The 16,356-nt window shown below is 40.8% G+C and overlaps 1 protein-coding gene across 1 annotated transcript; it reads left to right on the forward strand.

Moving 5' to 3' along the window:
• The first annotated feature begins 1,907 nt into the window (after positions 1-1,907).
• Positions 1,908-16,157, forward strand: LOC128473199 (basic immunoglobulin-like variable motif-containing protein). The gene is given in 11 exon segments (XM_053455293.1): positions 1,908-1,951; positions 2,884-3,469; positions 4,029-4,146; positions 4,931-5,026; positions 6,330-6,434; positions 7,163-7,257; positions 12,261-12,338; positions 12,341-12,392; positions 12,892-12,975; positions 15,337-15,433; positions 15,685-16,157. Coding segments are annotated over 10 exon segments (1,512 nt in total). The 5' UTR covers positions 1,908-1,951; positions 2,884-2,997; the 3' UTR covers positions 16,000-16,157.
• The last annotated feature ends 199 nt before the right edge of the window (positions 16,158-16,356 follow it).

Consider the following 16,356-nt stretch of genomic DNA (forward strand, 5'->3'; position numbering starts at 1 on the left):
AAATCAGAGTTACATTAATGGGATGTTTTAATACACCCTTAGTGTGGTTTGTCGGCCGCTTTGCTTAGGAAGTGTGTCCTAATGCCCAGGGCCTGCCCGACAATGGAGCCGAGTGGGGCATTCGCTCCAGGCGGCACTTTTTTTTGTTTTTGTTAAAGCCGAGAAGAGAGAGAGAGAGGGCACCGAGTGGTTTTATCTTACCAAGTTGTCAGTACCCGCTCAGCGCCCCTCACTCTCTCCTCTGCGAGCCCTCTAGCTCGGTCTCAGTGCCGGCTTGTAATGTTGAGCGCTGGAAGATGACGTCATTTCCGGCGCTCAGCATTACAAGCCTGCACCGAGCAGGGAGACTGCTGAAAGGTAAGTATGGGGGGCAGCAGGGAGAGGAAGGGTAGATAATGGGGGGGCGGCAGGGAGAGGAAGGGTATATAATGGGCGGGGGGGCGGCATTTTAAACTTCGCCCCAGGCGGCATTTTGTCTTGGGCCGGCCCTGCTAATGCCACAAATGGGTTAATTAATTTAATATTTATATAAACAAAATGAGCAATATACATTTATTAGACCCGTGCAGACCATAGGAGCAGCCATCCTAACCTCATGTTCGCAGGATCTGCATTGTTATTCCTCCCCATTAAATTATGTTTCCTCTGTTCTTTAATTATTGCTTTTATTGATGAGGCCACAATGTCTAGCCTCCTGGATGTATTGTTTGAAATAAAAAGACCACAGACTAAAGCTGGTTTTAACAAATGAATGGTTTTTACTAAAGCTAAATACGAGCATTCCCATTTAAACCCAAGGTAGAATCTCATTTAGAATACATCAATGACTGCCACTTTATCATGAAAACAGTTTGATTGTCAAGACTGCCTCTTCTAAGGTTACGATTCTATGGCCCTGATGTATTGTCCATGCTATGTGCAAAAGAAGATATGGTGGTCCAGATATATATATGGAGAACCGCATACTTGGTTTTAAGGAGGTATGATTTTGTATGCTTTGATCGCCTACTTACTACAGGTGTTTAGGATTATGGCCACTGGATCACACCCTAGGTGTCACAGCTTTTCCATTGAATATCATGGAGCAATCAGTGTCGCGGTACGGTCTTCTAGGCGTGAAGTTGAAATAGATGTTATGTTTAGGTGTAGGGGTTATGTGCAAAGCACAGAAAATTGTTCTATTACCATAGAAACCAATATATATTTGCTGATTGCATCATTTCATTACTATGGAGAAAATCATGGGATCACTTTTAATCCCTGATCCCATCTTTTATGGTGTATATTCCAACCCACATCTGATCAGATAGGTAACTGAACTGCCCTAAAATATTGGGGAGCCCTCACTTTATGCACAAGAAAAGGCGAATGACAAAGGGCTGCTCTCATAGTTATTTGGTGGACAAAGCAGGTGACTAAAGGTCAGTGATGGTCATTGTGCAGATCTCCAGCAGGCTTGGCACTGTGGGACTGAGAGTTGAATCACAGGGACTCCTGTAGGTACACCACTAAAAGAGGCAGTGTTTGCGGCAGCCATGGAGAGTATTCCTGCTCACTTCCATATCGTCATAACATTATTAGCATGCGGATCAATCAAAGCGAATACGATATGGCAGAGCACTGAATGCTTAACTTGATGAAGTCATCCCTGCAGTAGATGGCGATCATTCCCTGTACAATAGAGATTATTTTAATGCTGCCAGGGGACCGTTAAAGAGGCAGAAGGGGAGTGAGGAGGAGCGCCTGTCCTGTTGTCCAAAGTAACGTGACGGTACGTGGGCTGTGGACGGGGACACAGTACGGTACGGTACGGTACGGTACGGTACGGGGGCTGTGGACGGGGGCTGTGGACGGGGGCTGTGGACGGGGGCTGTGGACGGTGACTGTGGACGGGGACACGTGACGTGACGTGACGGTACGTGGGCTGTGGACGGGGACACGGGACGTGACGGTACGGTACGTGGGCTGTGGACGGGACACGGAACGTGACGGTACGTGGGCTGTGGCGGTTTGCACCTGCCGTTGCTCCGTTGGATTTCGTGCTCTGGGGATGCAGGTAAGAGACACGCTGACTGTGGCAGAGCCTGCGCTGCTCCCCTGTATCACATTAACAATACACGGCTGTGCATTAGCCTCAGTCATTGAAAGGCTCTTTAAACGCCTGTGGTAGCCATGACACCAGCCTGCTGCCTGCACTGCAGCCCTGCCCTGTGTATGTGTCAGTCAGCTGCTCGAAAGCTGTGTTGTGGCTTGGGGGACTCTGTTGTCTAGGAGCTGCTGCCACAGGCCTGGGACTTCAATGCCTCCTCTATGCACCTTCATCTCTGTCCCTACAAAGATCCTGTTAATTCCGTAACACTGTTATTTTTATTATTGGTATTATCACTAATATTATAATGTTATTAGTAACGAATGTTAAAATGTTCTTCACCAACATGTGACATATATATACATACAGATATATACTGTATATACACTATGGTGGTAAGTGAATGTCGTATTCATATTCAATCAATATTATTGATATATATATATATATATATATATATATATATATAACCCCATCAAATTACATAGCGCTGCCGATTTTCTTATTGAAACGCTAAGCAGGAAATGACAATGCAGTATAACCGTATGCACAGTACAGATCCTACATTATACTATACATCATAATACATATATTATAAAAAATGTAATCTAAACAGGAATGTATGTTTGATACAGTGGTGGTTGTTTAGGCGCTCTAAACGATCAGGGATTATAAGAGCACATTTTATGAGCTTTCTGGCAGTGTATTGCAACTTTCTGTATTCCTTGTGATGTATTTCTGTAGTTTCTACTTCATTGTTTAGTTGGTGACAGCATTTTCTGTCTGAATTTTAGGTTTCAGCATGAAATATGAAGCATCTCAGATAAAATAGCAAGGCTGTCTGTTAGAGTACACAAGCTGATATCTAGTGGTGGTTCTTATGTATCTCCAGTTTGTATCTTCATTCAATGCCTAACGTAGAAGCTGATAGAGAAGCTAATGGTCCTGAAGCCAACGAAAACAATTCCGAGAACAAATCTACAAAGAGCAGTCTCCATGATGCTGAGGAATCGTTCAGCGTGGGAGGTGGTCCCGTCGAAAACGTTGGAGCTGGCGGAGACAGGCATTATCCGTGGGGATGTCCTGTAACACACACCAGAGAGAAATTCTATACTATCTGCTCAGACTACGCTTTCCTGAACCAAGCCACATCGCTATTCAAAACTCCAAGTTCCGTTATTGGTTCCAGTTCGCAAGATAATCCGATGTTAAACAATCCCCTGAATTATATCGACCTGCAGGCTAGTGGGTCAGAAACTCTTTATGATGAAGACGCAAGCCTGGATTCCTTATCTAGTGAAATTGGGACAATTCCACTTGCCTGGGAAATTGATACATCAGACTTCAATACAATGGCTTCAAAGTTAAAGGGCAAACCAGGTGATCTTCATCATTTTGTATATTATAATTGATTTTCCTGTACTGCACTAAGCAAGCAAAACAAATGAAATACACTTAATTATTATTATTATACAGGACTTATACAAGTCACCTTGTTGAGACATTATTTTGTTGAGGAACTTGTATTGCTTTGCTGCAGGATTTGCCAAAATCGGTCATCAAAGGTACCCTAGCAATGCATGTTTTTGGGTCGCCTATGGTTACAGGTCAATCCATCTTTTATAACTGTTCTAAATGTGATTGAAACCTACAATGTGAGGGTTTTGTAGCATAGTGCTAACAGAATCTATAGCGTATATTTTCTTTATGGTTGGCCCTTTGTGTTAATTTTGTGTATTGTACCTGAAGCAAATCTTCTCAGGCTATCATTTATAGACCATAGACACACTTTGAGGTTAAAAAATGTGCAAACCTTTTGCTGTCTGATTTTGGGATTTGAACACTGTAGTCTGGCATTCATCATATTACGTTTAGGTAATTTCTATATGTTGTAACATGTTGCTTAGTATTCTACATCGTTTATTTTCTTTTAATGCAGGTGTGGCCAATAAACAGGTTCCAAAAATTGATCGGAAAGTGAAACCGTTAAGAGAATGCCCGCAGCATTTCGTCCTGGATGACATCAAACAACGGAAAGTACTGGACCTGCGGAGATGGTATGAACTTGGGTGTATTCACTAAACTAGTTTATTAACGCGGTTTAAGAATAACTTTTTTCTTAAAGGGGAGCTAATCCCCATTTTATTCCCCCATTAATCATCAGAAAGGCAAATGCTCTCCGGGGCAAAATGTCAAATTTTTTTTTAATAGAAAGTTTGTTTAGTGTTTTCCCATGTGCATTCTATAGAGGATTAGGAGGGTTTTTTTTGTTTTTTTTTTGTTTTTTTTTTACATGAGTTAAGGGTGAACCTGTGAGATTTTTACTTGAATTTCAATTTTCAATCTCAATAGTTGATAGCTGCTAAAGTTAAAAAAGCTACAGAAAGCATACATCTCACCTTTTTTAATGTTCTACGCAATGTGATATTACTTGTAAAGTGATGTATAAAGTGGTAAGTCGTCGGGAGCACTTAGATACGTGTTTATACAACACTTTCCAACAATGTTGTTGGCACAAAGGGAATTACTTATTTCAAACACAATGATGTTTGCATTACTACTAGAGTCTGTAAACTGCTTCTGTAGCTTTTGTAACGGCACTTAGCGAAATACCTGGTTATTTTTGTGGTGTAATTTACATTTAATGTGTTTCCTCACTTTAACATTAGCTACTTTATTTACAATTTATATAATATGAGAAAAACATATCGCCTATGTTTTATTTTCAATATAGAATATATACAAAATCATTTTCCTAGAATTGGATCAAGCTTTAATTTTTTAACTAAAAAAAATATCGTAATCACTGCTAATTATAGCAAAAAACTTTTGTCTCTGCAGGTATTGTATCAGCCGACCACAGTATAAGACATCGTGTGGAATTTCCTCTCTGGTATCTTGCTGGAACTTTCTCTATAGCAGTCTTGGGACTGGAAGGTACTCCATTGTAACTGTGTGTGCTCAATATATAAATGTGTGTACAGTATTGTTATACTATGGTAACTTAATAATTTATGTTAATTAAACCCTTATACCTATCCTTCCTGCTTTTCATCCAAAAGAAGACAAAAAAAAAAAAACAGTTAAGCTACTTCTTGGATTTTGCCACTTGGCGGGGGGGGGGGGGGACTCCTTCTCTCTAAAAGGCAATCATATTTCTCCTTGGATCAAGAAGCTCAAAAATGTTAATGTTAATTCTGCTACTTATAGCCCTGTATGCTTTTGTTTTTTTTCCAAAAATTAAAATAAAAAAAGACCTTTTTGAAGGCATCTATTGCATAGCACCACCTCTCTTTCGCAGTGAATTTCATACCTTTTTATTACCCTTACGGTAATAAAATCTTCCTTTGTTGTGTATGAAATGTTTGCTCTTCCAGTCTCAGATAGGAGACTCTAGAGAGCTCTTTATATTGGCCCTGTACATATTTATGTAACAATTTTTCCTCTAAGACCCAGTTTTTCTAGTGTATATGGATGCAGCTTTTTCAGTCTCCATAATTAAGATCGTTCAATCCCCTTATTAATATTAATTTGCACTTTTTTCTAGTTTCATAATGTCCTTTTTGAGAATTGCACCGCATGTTCAAGGTGAGGTCTTACCATTGAGTTATAAAGAGGCAAGATGATCTCCTCCTCCCATGAATCAGTACCCTGTTTTATACATGCCAATATCTTATGCCAATACGGTGGCATTGTGCACCGTTGCTAAGTCTGTTGTCTATGGTTATTCCTAAATCTTCCTCCTTAGTACTTTTTCCCTGGGAGATACAATTTAAAGTATATGTTGCATTGTTATTAACAGTCTAATATTTCATTTGCGTGTCTGGGCATTTGATATTTCTAAGACAGACTTTTAATTTCAATGAGGCCATTCTCTGGCAGTTAGGAGTCGGGTATCGGTAAATAATTTATCACATTCAGACAGCCAAATTCCATTACAAAAGAAAAGCTTGTGGAAAGTTGGCAAACACAAAAGTTACCTTTGATGGAGGGTTTACAGATGCAATCAAGCCTAGCCCACAATATGATAGTTAAGTCTTGTCGATTGCTAAATGGACAAAAGCCATAAAATGTCTCTGGTTTTAAATCCAAATGTTAAGATTGTGGATTTTGTCCTACATTGTGAAAATCATATCCCTTTTAGATGTTTCCTAAAATTATGCTGCAGTCCAAAGAAAAGACCTGGGGGTACTCTTAGTAATGTACTTAGTAATGTACTGAGATTATCTTCTCTCCATAGTCTCCCACCAATTACTCAAGAAGATGCTTCACGTATTTTGGGTTTTCAACCACCCTTTGAAGAGATCCGGTTTGGACCTTTTACTGGCAATACAACTTTGATGAGGTGAGGTCTGCTTAACCCTTCTGTTCTTCTGTTACGCTTATAATAAACAGCACTTTTAATCTCTGAATTCCAATAATAGTTTGTAATTTAGCAATAATCTAACTTACTGTAACCTAGGACAAAACAAGCAGTTGTTATAACTCCTGTGGTTCTTCAGATGCATTAAAAACGACAAAAGACTTTTGAGAGTCCTAATTCCACAACAGCTGGGCAAATGTCAGTTGGCTGCCTACTTCATGTGCCATTAGAAATCAGGACTTGTTTGATCATACTTAAATACCTTTTTGGCTAAATCCCGATCAGATTCCCCATTTAAGTAAGTAGTGCCGAGAGTTTAAGCAAAAGGTGCTACGTGGGAAATGAGAGTAAATGCATCAGGTGACGGAATAAATAAACACCTCCTTGCATTTGCAAGGGCGAAATATGTTAAAGGGGCTACTCGGCTATCTTATGTGTGAAAATGCATGGTCGCAAAATCCCTTTAATTGGAATTTTCTAGTGTTTCGCTTTTATGAAGTGTATAATTTACAGAATAAGAAATTCATGCAGCCGTGCTCTAATAAAAATACTAAAAGGTGAAATCCTGTTTTCTGGGTTATTTGCTAGATTTTTCTTTCTCTTAAAGCATTGAAAGCGAATGGATAAACTGCACGTTATTCGGTTGTAAAAACAGTTCTGCTATCACTCTATAATTAAAGTACTAAAAGACAAAATAATTCTCTCACTAGATGGTTCAGACAAATCAACGACCATTTCCATGTGAAGGGCTGTTCATATGTCATGTACAAACCTCATGGGAAGAACAAGACAGCGGGCGAGTCCGGTGAGTTCACTTCAGTCGCTGATCTCTGCTCCTTTAGAATATGGTGAAGCTTTTTGTGTTTGTAGAAACCGCAAGATGTAATCACCCCAACTTTATTTCATTCTGTGGTGTTGTGTGTATGTGAACGAATGTGGGGATTTGGTTATATGTGTGTTTCACAAAGCACTTGCATAACATTGAAACAAACAACTGTTAGAATCGTCGGGTTGCTTGCACGGGAGTTTGGTTTAATTTACCAAAATGGTTGGACTTAGCTTTGTATCAGTGGCGGAACTACCGGGGTCGCGACTGCGACCGGGCCCCGGCGGCAGGGGGGCCCAAGCCAAGGGGCCGCCCGAAATCGGGCCCCGGCAGCAGGGGCACGGGCGTAGGAACCGGGGGGGACGGATCCTATATATAATAGGATAATATAGAAATCCCCCCCAGGGTGAGTGCACTCGGGTGCAGCTGTGAGGGTGCTCACAGCTGCCCGATCGGCAGCTGCAGCCTGCAGGACTGGTTAGGGAAATCCGTGATCTCCCCAACCAGTCCTGCAGCTGTATTAAGGTCACACTCACCAGCTGTCTGTAACTGAGCGCCGGGCGACGGGATATGACGATTATATCCAGCCCCGGCGCTCAGCAGAAACAGCTGTGCGCAGCCGCACTGCACAGACTGCGAGCGGCAAACAGAAGGAAAGTTAGAACAGAAATCAGAAAGGAGGAAGAAAAGGTAAGATTTGTGGAGAACCAAGGTGGGTGGGTGGTTGATTATTGGGGGGTCTGATGTGGAGAACAAAGGTTGTGGGGGGGTCTGATGTAGAAAACGAAGGTTGTGGGGGGGGGGGGTCTGATGTGGAGAATGAAGGTGGGTGGGAGGGGGTCTGATGTGGAGAACAAAGGTTGTGGGGGGGGTCTGATGTGGAGAACAAAGGTGGGTTGGGGGGGTCTGATGTGGAGAATGAAGGTGGGTGGGAGGGAGTCTGATGTGGAGAACGAAGGTGGGGGGGGTCTGATGGTAGATTTGTGTGTGCATATACATATGGGAAGGCATGTGTATGGGCACTTGGGCAGGCATATGTGTATGTATGGGCAGTGTATATGTGTATGTCTGTATGGGCAGTGTATATGTGTATGTCTGTATGGGCAGCGTATATGTGTATGTCTGTATGGGCAGTGTATATGTTTATGTCTGTATGGGCAGTGTATATGTTTATGTCTGTATGGGCAGTGTATATGTTTATGTCTGTATGGGCATTGTATATGTGTACGTCTGTATGGGCAGTGTATATGTGTACGTCTGTATGGGCAGTGTATATGTGTACGTCTGTATGGGCAGTGTATATGTGTATGTCTGTATAGGCAGTGTATATGTGTACGTCTGTATGGGCAGTGTATGTGTATATGTATATGTATAGGCAGTGTATATGTGTATGTCTGTATGGGCAGTGTATATGTGTGCGTGTGTATGGGCAGTGTATATGTGTACGTCTGTATGGGCAGTGTATATGTGTGTATATAAGGAGTGTATTTGTCTTATAGTGTATACGTCTTTGTAAGGGCAAGGGCAGTGTATATTTATGGGGAGGCATGTGTGTGTGAGCAGTTTATGTATGTTTGGGCAGGCGTGTATAAGGGTAGTGCATAAGTGTGAGTACTGGCAAGTGTGTATGTGCAGGCAATTGCAGCATATACGTGTGTTTTTGTGGGCAGGCATGCGTAAGAGCAGTGCATATGTGTGTGTATGAGCAGGCATGTCGTACTTAAAGGGAAGATTATGATTCCCTGTAACGCATGTTTAACCCATTGTGTGTGTGTATGTTATTCAAGTGTTTAAGTGTGTGGATATGTTCTTGTGTGTATGACATGTTAGGAGTCTTAGATGGTTCCTTCAATACATCATAGTAGTCTCTGTGGCAGTGTCCAGTGGGGTCCATCTGTGAGTTTTTTTGTGAGTTTCTGTGGGAATTTTCTCCCATTCATCCAGTAGAACGTTTTATGAGCTGAAGGTGATAAACCAAGACATTTTGGACAACACTATGCTTCTAACTTTGTGGGAACAGTTTTGGGGATCATGACTGTGCCCCAGTGTGCAAAACAGCTACTTTGCACCATAACCACTACAGTGCGTTGGTTGTAGGGTCTTACTCTGCCTGCAGTTAATAAAATATTTCTATAAGAGTATTTAAGTGTTGTCTGCTCCCAGACCACAAATGCGGAAAGGGTTAATTGCATCATTGTATTTCTGTAGGATCTTTTGTTAAATTTTGGCAATTGTGCATTACTTAAAGTATTATTACCAGTTGTTCTAAGTGAAATAACTGAAATAAAGGCCAAACTTTTGGTTAATTTTCTTTGACCTGTTTGTTTAATAAAGAGCTTCTCTGTGAAAACTGAACATGATACTTTTTTTGTGAGGAAATTGTACATACACACACATACATTTTTTATAAAATTTGCCATGAACAATTCCCAGTTTACTGAACAAGAATATACCCTACCAGTAAAAATGCTATCCCCCCAGATTTTTAGGGGTTCCTACGCCCATGGGCAGGGGGCCCAAGCCAATGGGGCCGCCCGAAATATTTTCTCCGATTTTTGTTTCTTTTAAATAAGGCAGGGGCGTCTAACATGCGGCCCGCGGGCCAAATGCGAGCCGCACCTCAAGCCCTGCTATTTACTTGTGGGAGGGTCTTCTGGACTGCACAGAGGAAGCGGAGTTCACGTGACATCCTACTTCCTCTGTGCTTTAGCAGAGAAGGCAGAGGGAGGCCGCGCCCCCTGCTGAAGTCTGTGAGCGGCATCGAGGAGCTGCAGTGCAGGTAAGGGGGTGGGGAGGGTGTTTGAATGAGTGTGTGTGATTGAGGGAATGAATCTGTGAATGAATGATTATATGAATAAATGAGTGTGTGTGATAGCATGGATGTGTAAGTGCTGGAACCTAGGCATGATGGGACTGTGATTGCTGTTAGCAATCACACTCCTATCATGCCAAGTCAGCCAGTACATGCTGAAACCTGGCCAGCTGCCCCCCTTGTGTATTGATGCTGCCAGCAGTATGGGGTCTGCACTTACAGCCACCCTGTACCAGCATGTACTGGCTGACTTGGCATGATAGGAGTGTGATTGCTAACAGCAATCACAGTCCCATCATGCCTAGGTTCCAGCATTTACTGGATGGATGTGTAAGTGCTGGAACCTAGGCATGATGGAACTGTGATTGCTGTTAGCAATCACACTCCTATCATGCCAAGTCAGTCAGTACATGCTGAAACCTGGCTAGCTGCCCCCCTTGTGTATTGATGCTGCCAGCAGTATGGGGTCTGCACATCACTTACAGCCACCCTGTACCAGCGTGTATTGGCTGACTTGGCATGATAGGAGTGTGATTGCTGACAGCAATCACAGTCCCATCATGCCTAGGTTCTAGCATTTACTGGATGGATGTGTAAGTGCTGGAACCTAGGCATGATGGGACTGTGACTACTGTTAGCAATCACACTCCTATCATGCCAAGTCAGCCAGTACATGCTGAAACCTAGCTAGCTGCCCTCCTTGTGTAGTGATGCTGCCAGCAGTATGGGGTCTGCACATCACTTACAGCCACCCTATTACCAGCATGTACTGGCTGACTTGGCATGATAGGAGTGTGATTGCTAACAGCAATCACAGCGAGCACAGGCCCATGATGCCTAGGTACCAGCATTTACTGGTTGCCTGGGTTGCCAGCATTTACTGGTTGCCAAGTCATATTGCTAATTTTGTCCAATTGTGTGTTACCTACTTTTATTAAAAATGTGAGTTTTTCTTATTATTTTTAAAGGTGGGGGTCATTTTCGGTTTTGGCTAAGTGAACCCTGAATGTTTTGGTCCAGAATTTTCATTTTAGTTCATCTCTAGAATAAATCGAGGGAATCCTTAATTTGTAGTCGCAAAACTTTCTAGGCCCAGAAATCAGTGAGAGGAAGAGTAAAGGTTTTGTGTAATTTTACTTTATTTTAATCTGCATATTTTATTAAAGGCCATATTTTTTGTCACAGTGAAAAATGAGTGCGGCCCGCACAATTCTGATGAAGTGGCCCACTGCAGAAAAAACTTGGACACCCCTGGATTATGCCCTTTGTACATGCGCCCCTTTTTCTTTGATTTTTAGACAGATATGATTCAATATGTAAATTGAGTTTGTTGAATTTGTTGAAAAAAAATTGTTGGGTAAAAATCATGTTTTTTTTGGGGGGGTGAGGGGGTGGGGGGGGGGGTTGAGGGGGTGGGGGGGCCCCTTAACAGATTCTCGCACCCGGGCCCTGAGGCGTCTAGTTACGCCCCTGCTTTGTATTATCACTAGCTACTTACTTGAACAGCTTCCATGTAAAATAAATATATATATATATATATATATATATATATAATATATATATATATATATATATATATATATATATATATAGGTGTTTTAACTAGCATGTATGCAAATTGACTACCACAGCACTCCGTGGACATGCTAAAGAGATTGGGTTGGAAGTGTATAAAATATGCTTTTACCCTACTGGTGACAGCAAAGGTGGTGGTGGTGGGGGTAGCTAAAGAATGCAAACACTGATTTGCATGCATTGGAGCCAAAAATACCAAAAATATCCAGACTGTTCTTTTATGATGAAATCCTGCTTATCTTTGGAATTGAGCATCACAATTATTCATGTATGTGTGAAAATGTGTACTGCCATATTCTATATCATGTATTCCATCTTAAGAAGGTTAGCAGTGACAAAAACCTGGTTTTATATTTTGTTCCAATAAACTCTATTTATCTGCAGACCTGGAGTGTGATAAGGCATCAATCTGTTTGTCTAGTAGACTGGGCTAAGTTAACAAAGCTAGGACATCTATTACTTATTACAAGCTATATTAAATACAGCTATATTAAGAAAAAAGGAAAGAGAACAATATTTTTGAAAACTCATTTTTAATGCAATACTAATAATATTCCTCCTCTAAAGTTGACCTGTCTGGTTACATGCTTTACAGCTGCTGGAGCATTATCAAAGTTAACCCAAGGACTTAAAGATGATTCTATGGCTTACATTTACCATTGCCAAAACCATTATTTTGTCCTATTGGATTTGAAGCCACCCCTGTGAAAGCCTGCAAGGCATATAGGTAAGCTTAATGTAAGCTGTGATTGCCAAGCACGCTCACTTCTGTAAAAAGATTTGACACACTGCTGCCATGGTATGGATATTCTCATAGGGAAGCAGGGACAGGCCACATATACTATACTGTACATGCTGTTACCATATTCTGAAAAGATTATTTTAGAGCATTTTATAGATAAAACTGACGCACACATTTCCTTATGTCGGCTGTCTGTGTATAGATGGAAATGAACAAGCTTGGCTACTAGTCTGTCTGATTAAGCCCAGCTACTTGTCACCTAATACAATAAACTTGCAGATAAAGTCATCCGGACAGAATTTGACAGCAGATAAGAACCGTACAGCCCATGTTGCCTGCCTGGTTTCTGCTGTAAAAGCTCAAACCTTAACAGATCATCAGTCTTTCCTTATATTCAGAATAGATACTGTTTAAAAGGCCCAAGTAAACAACCAATATTATGTACCGGCAGCATTCTTTCTTAAACCTTTTACACCTATTTCAGGGGTCAGCTGTTCCAGCATGAAGTTGAATATTGGATACTGATTGGCGAGCCAAGCAGGAAGCACCCTACAATTCACTGTAAAAAGTAGGTTATTTGCCTTGCAAAAACAAGCAGAACATTAATATATACACACACACAATGCAAGGATGGATATAAATACCTTTTATTTTCTGTTCCAAAAAGCCACATTTTGTAACCCTTTTTGGTACTTTGGTGAATGATTACCAGTGAACTCATTAAAGTGTTCCTGTTTATTTATGAAATGCTACATTTCAAAGCTCAACACGTTAAAAAATAAATATATAAATAAAAACGTCAATGTCCCAGCACACAGAAAAATGCATTACTGGCAGAGTGACCATCATGTTCAGCAATAATCTGTAGCGTGGTTTGAAGTGTCACAGCTAGTGATATTAACCCCTTAACGACAATCCACGTACATGTACGGGGTTGCCGTGCAACGAGATAACGACAATGCCCGTACATGTACGGGCTGCCGTTAAATAGCTGCATCACTGCAATCAGCGGCTTTGCAGCATCCATGGAAGCCTCACAAGTGAGGCTGACCGTGGATCCGGGGAGGAAAGCCCTCCCCGGAAGAAAAATGGCGCCCAGCTAAAACAGCTTAGGAAGCGATCAGAATCGCTTCCTAAGCATAAACGGTGTTTACACTACCCCCCTACCCCGATCGCCTTGTGATTGCTCCAAGATGGATGGCATCTATCCAGACCCTCTTGAGAACTCTCGAGCTCCTCCTGCAGGTTGAATGCATTTACTGCATCCAACCATGCAAGGTCAATGGATCCCAGCTCACTAATGAGTGATTAGTAAAAAAAATGTTTAAAAAAAAAAAAAAAAATAATATGGTAACATGTAAAAATCCCCACTGTCACCAAAAAAAAAAAAAAAAAAATTTAATAAGCAAGTCCTAAAATTCTTTATCTTTACAAAAATTCCAGCATGGAAAGAGTTAAAATATTGGCATTACAAATGCCCATAGGGTGTCTCGTATTAAAAAATGCATGAGTGGATGGGGTAAATTTAATTGGCCGGGTTCAAAGATGTCCCATATGTGGGACATGGGGGCAGTAGGATCAGATGTCTAAATGGCATAAAAATACACACCTCACAAAGGCGGCCTTTTACCTCCCAAATAACCCTACAAACCCATGCATGGGGGGTATCACTGCGCTCAGGAGATGTTACTGAACACATATTGGGGTGTTAACAGGGAAAAGAAAAAATGTCGGTGCGCTAAGCTAGTCACAGGCTTAAATAATACAAATGTATAATACGAGGCCTACCAAACAGGTGTAAGCATGCTGCAAAAACAGTGTATTGGCTGTACAATGTATACAAAAAACAAAAACTGTCTGCGCTTCTTACCCTAATAAAGTTGGCAACAAATATATAAACATAATATAAATGAGAGGTTTTGGTTATATGAATTGGCCAAAGCATAATTAAGCTCACCCGCCACGTCAAGGCACACTCTCAATAGGGTGAGAACCTACTCATTCATATTATGTTTATATATTTGTTGCCAACTTTATTAGGGTAAGAAGCGCAGACAGTTTTTGTTTTTTGTACATATTGGGGTGTTGTTTGACACGGACATATACCAGGAGCGATAAATTTATACCTGAAGTACAACGTGTGAAAAAAATACAAAAAAATGTACTACCAGAAAGTTTCACAAAGGCTGGTGGTAAAATTAGTGCATGGAAAGGGTTAAAATACCAGCATTTCAAATACCTTGGGGTGTCTAGTTTTTAAAAATATATGATTTGATGGGGTAAATTGCATTGGCCGGCTTCAAAGATACCCGAAATGGCACATGGGGGGAAGAATTACCAGAAAAAATTTGGAAAAAAAGGTTTTGAAATGGCAAAACGTTACCTGTACTTATTGCCCTATAACATAAAAACATTGGGTATTTCTAAACTAAGGACAAATAGTAGAATCTATTTAGCAGGTTTTTTTCATTCGTTTTTGCAGATGAGTAAAAGTTTTTTGTTTTAAAAAGTGAGAAAATAATTTTTTACAAAAAATCCCCATATTTTATCTTTATTTTTATTTTTTTATAGTAAATTAGATGATATGATAAAATTAATGGTATCTAAAGAAAGCCCTGTTTGTCCTGAAAAAAACAATATATTATATGTGTGGGAGCACGAAATGAGAAAGAAGAAGAAAATCACAGCTAAACAGCAACACCGAAAAATGTTAAAATGGCCATTGTCCCACAATATACTGTGAGTAATAACCCCTAGTACTCTAAACATTCTGAGACCCCTTGCATCTTGTGAAGGGGGATTCTCTATCACACATTTCTTATGTGTATGTTTATTAGGACTGGATAACACATCTTGACTGTATCAAGGCACATTAGGTTTTCATGCTTTGTGTGTGCGTGTATATAATATAATATACTCTTTTGTATAGATGGGCGGACATTGTTACTGACCTAAACACTCAGAATCCAGAATACTTGGATATTCGGCACACTGAAAGGGGTCTACAGTACAGGAAAACCAAGAAGGTGAGATTTGTTTTATATACATCTCAATTAGGTAGATTTCCCAAAGCTTGTCTAAGAATTCTGCACTGGACAGTCCTCTCAATTTCCTGTGTATACACTCGTTAGGTCATTAGTAGAGAATATACATAGTTAGACTTTTGTGATATTTCATCTTTTGTTTGAGCCTTAGAGAGCAGACCCCCAGTTATATTTTGTTTATTTTCTCACACATTACTTTACACAAAACAACTTTTTTGACTTCTGTCTCTCAGGCCGGAGGAAATCTTCACTGCCTCATGGCTTTTCAGAAACTAAGCTGGCAAAGATTTGGAGCTTGGGCCATGCAGCTTGGAAACATGCGGCCCGAACCCCAGCCATCTATGAACGCAAGGAGAATACCAAAGTCTGAAAGTGAAGACAATGTGCCCAAGAAAGCACAAGGGCGATTGGGAAGGTCTTTCAGCACAGGCTTTCAGCAAGACCTTGCATGGAAGAGGATGTGTAATATTCATGAAATGAGGAGCACTGCCTCGCCAGAAAGTGACACAGACTGTGAAGGCAATGACTGTGTCTACACTGCCGACTAGTGATTTGCTTTTTGAGGTACATGGAGTTTTCTCCTAGTGTGGAATTTAATGAACGATTCCATTGGAGAATTGACACATTAGGGGTTCGCTAAGACCAGTACAATAAAGACCAGTTCCAAATCTTGATAGTGTTTTATGTATTGGACTGGGGAACCTGGCATCAGCTTCCTTTATTCTGTTTAAAACGCATATAACCGTTGCATTATACTTTTTGTTAGGAATATGAACAATGACCCTTTGCATAGGCAATATAACGCAGTTGCTTGTGGAGGCCCACACATACAATACGGAAGCAAACTGTTATAAAGATGTACTTTAAATTAGAGTTCCCATACTAATAATTGAATACACGCCAAT

The sequence above is a fragment of the Spea bombifrons genome, chromosome 2 (genome assembly GCF_027358695.1).
Source record: "Spea bombifrons isolate aSpeBom1 chromosome 2, aSpeBom1.2.pri, whole genome shotgun sequence".
Taxonomy (NCBI): domain Eukaryota; kingdom Metazoa; phylum Chordata; class Amphibia; order Anura; family Pelobatidae; genus Spea; species Spea bombifrons.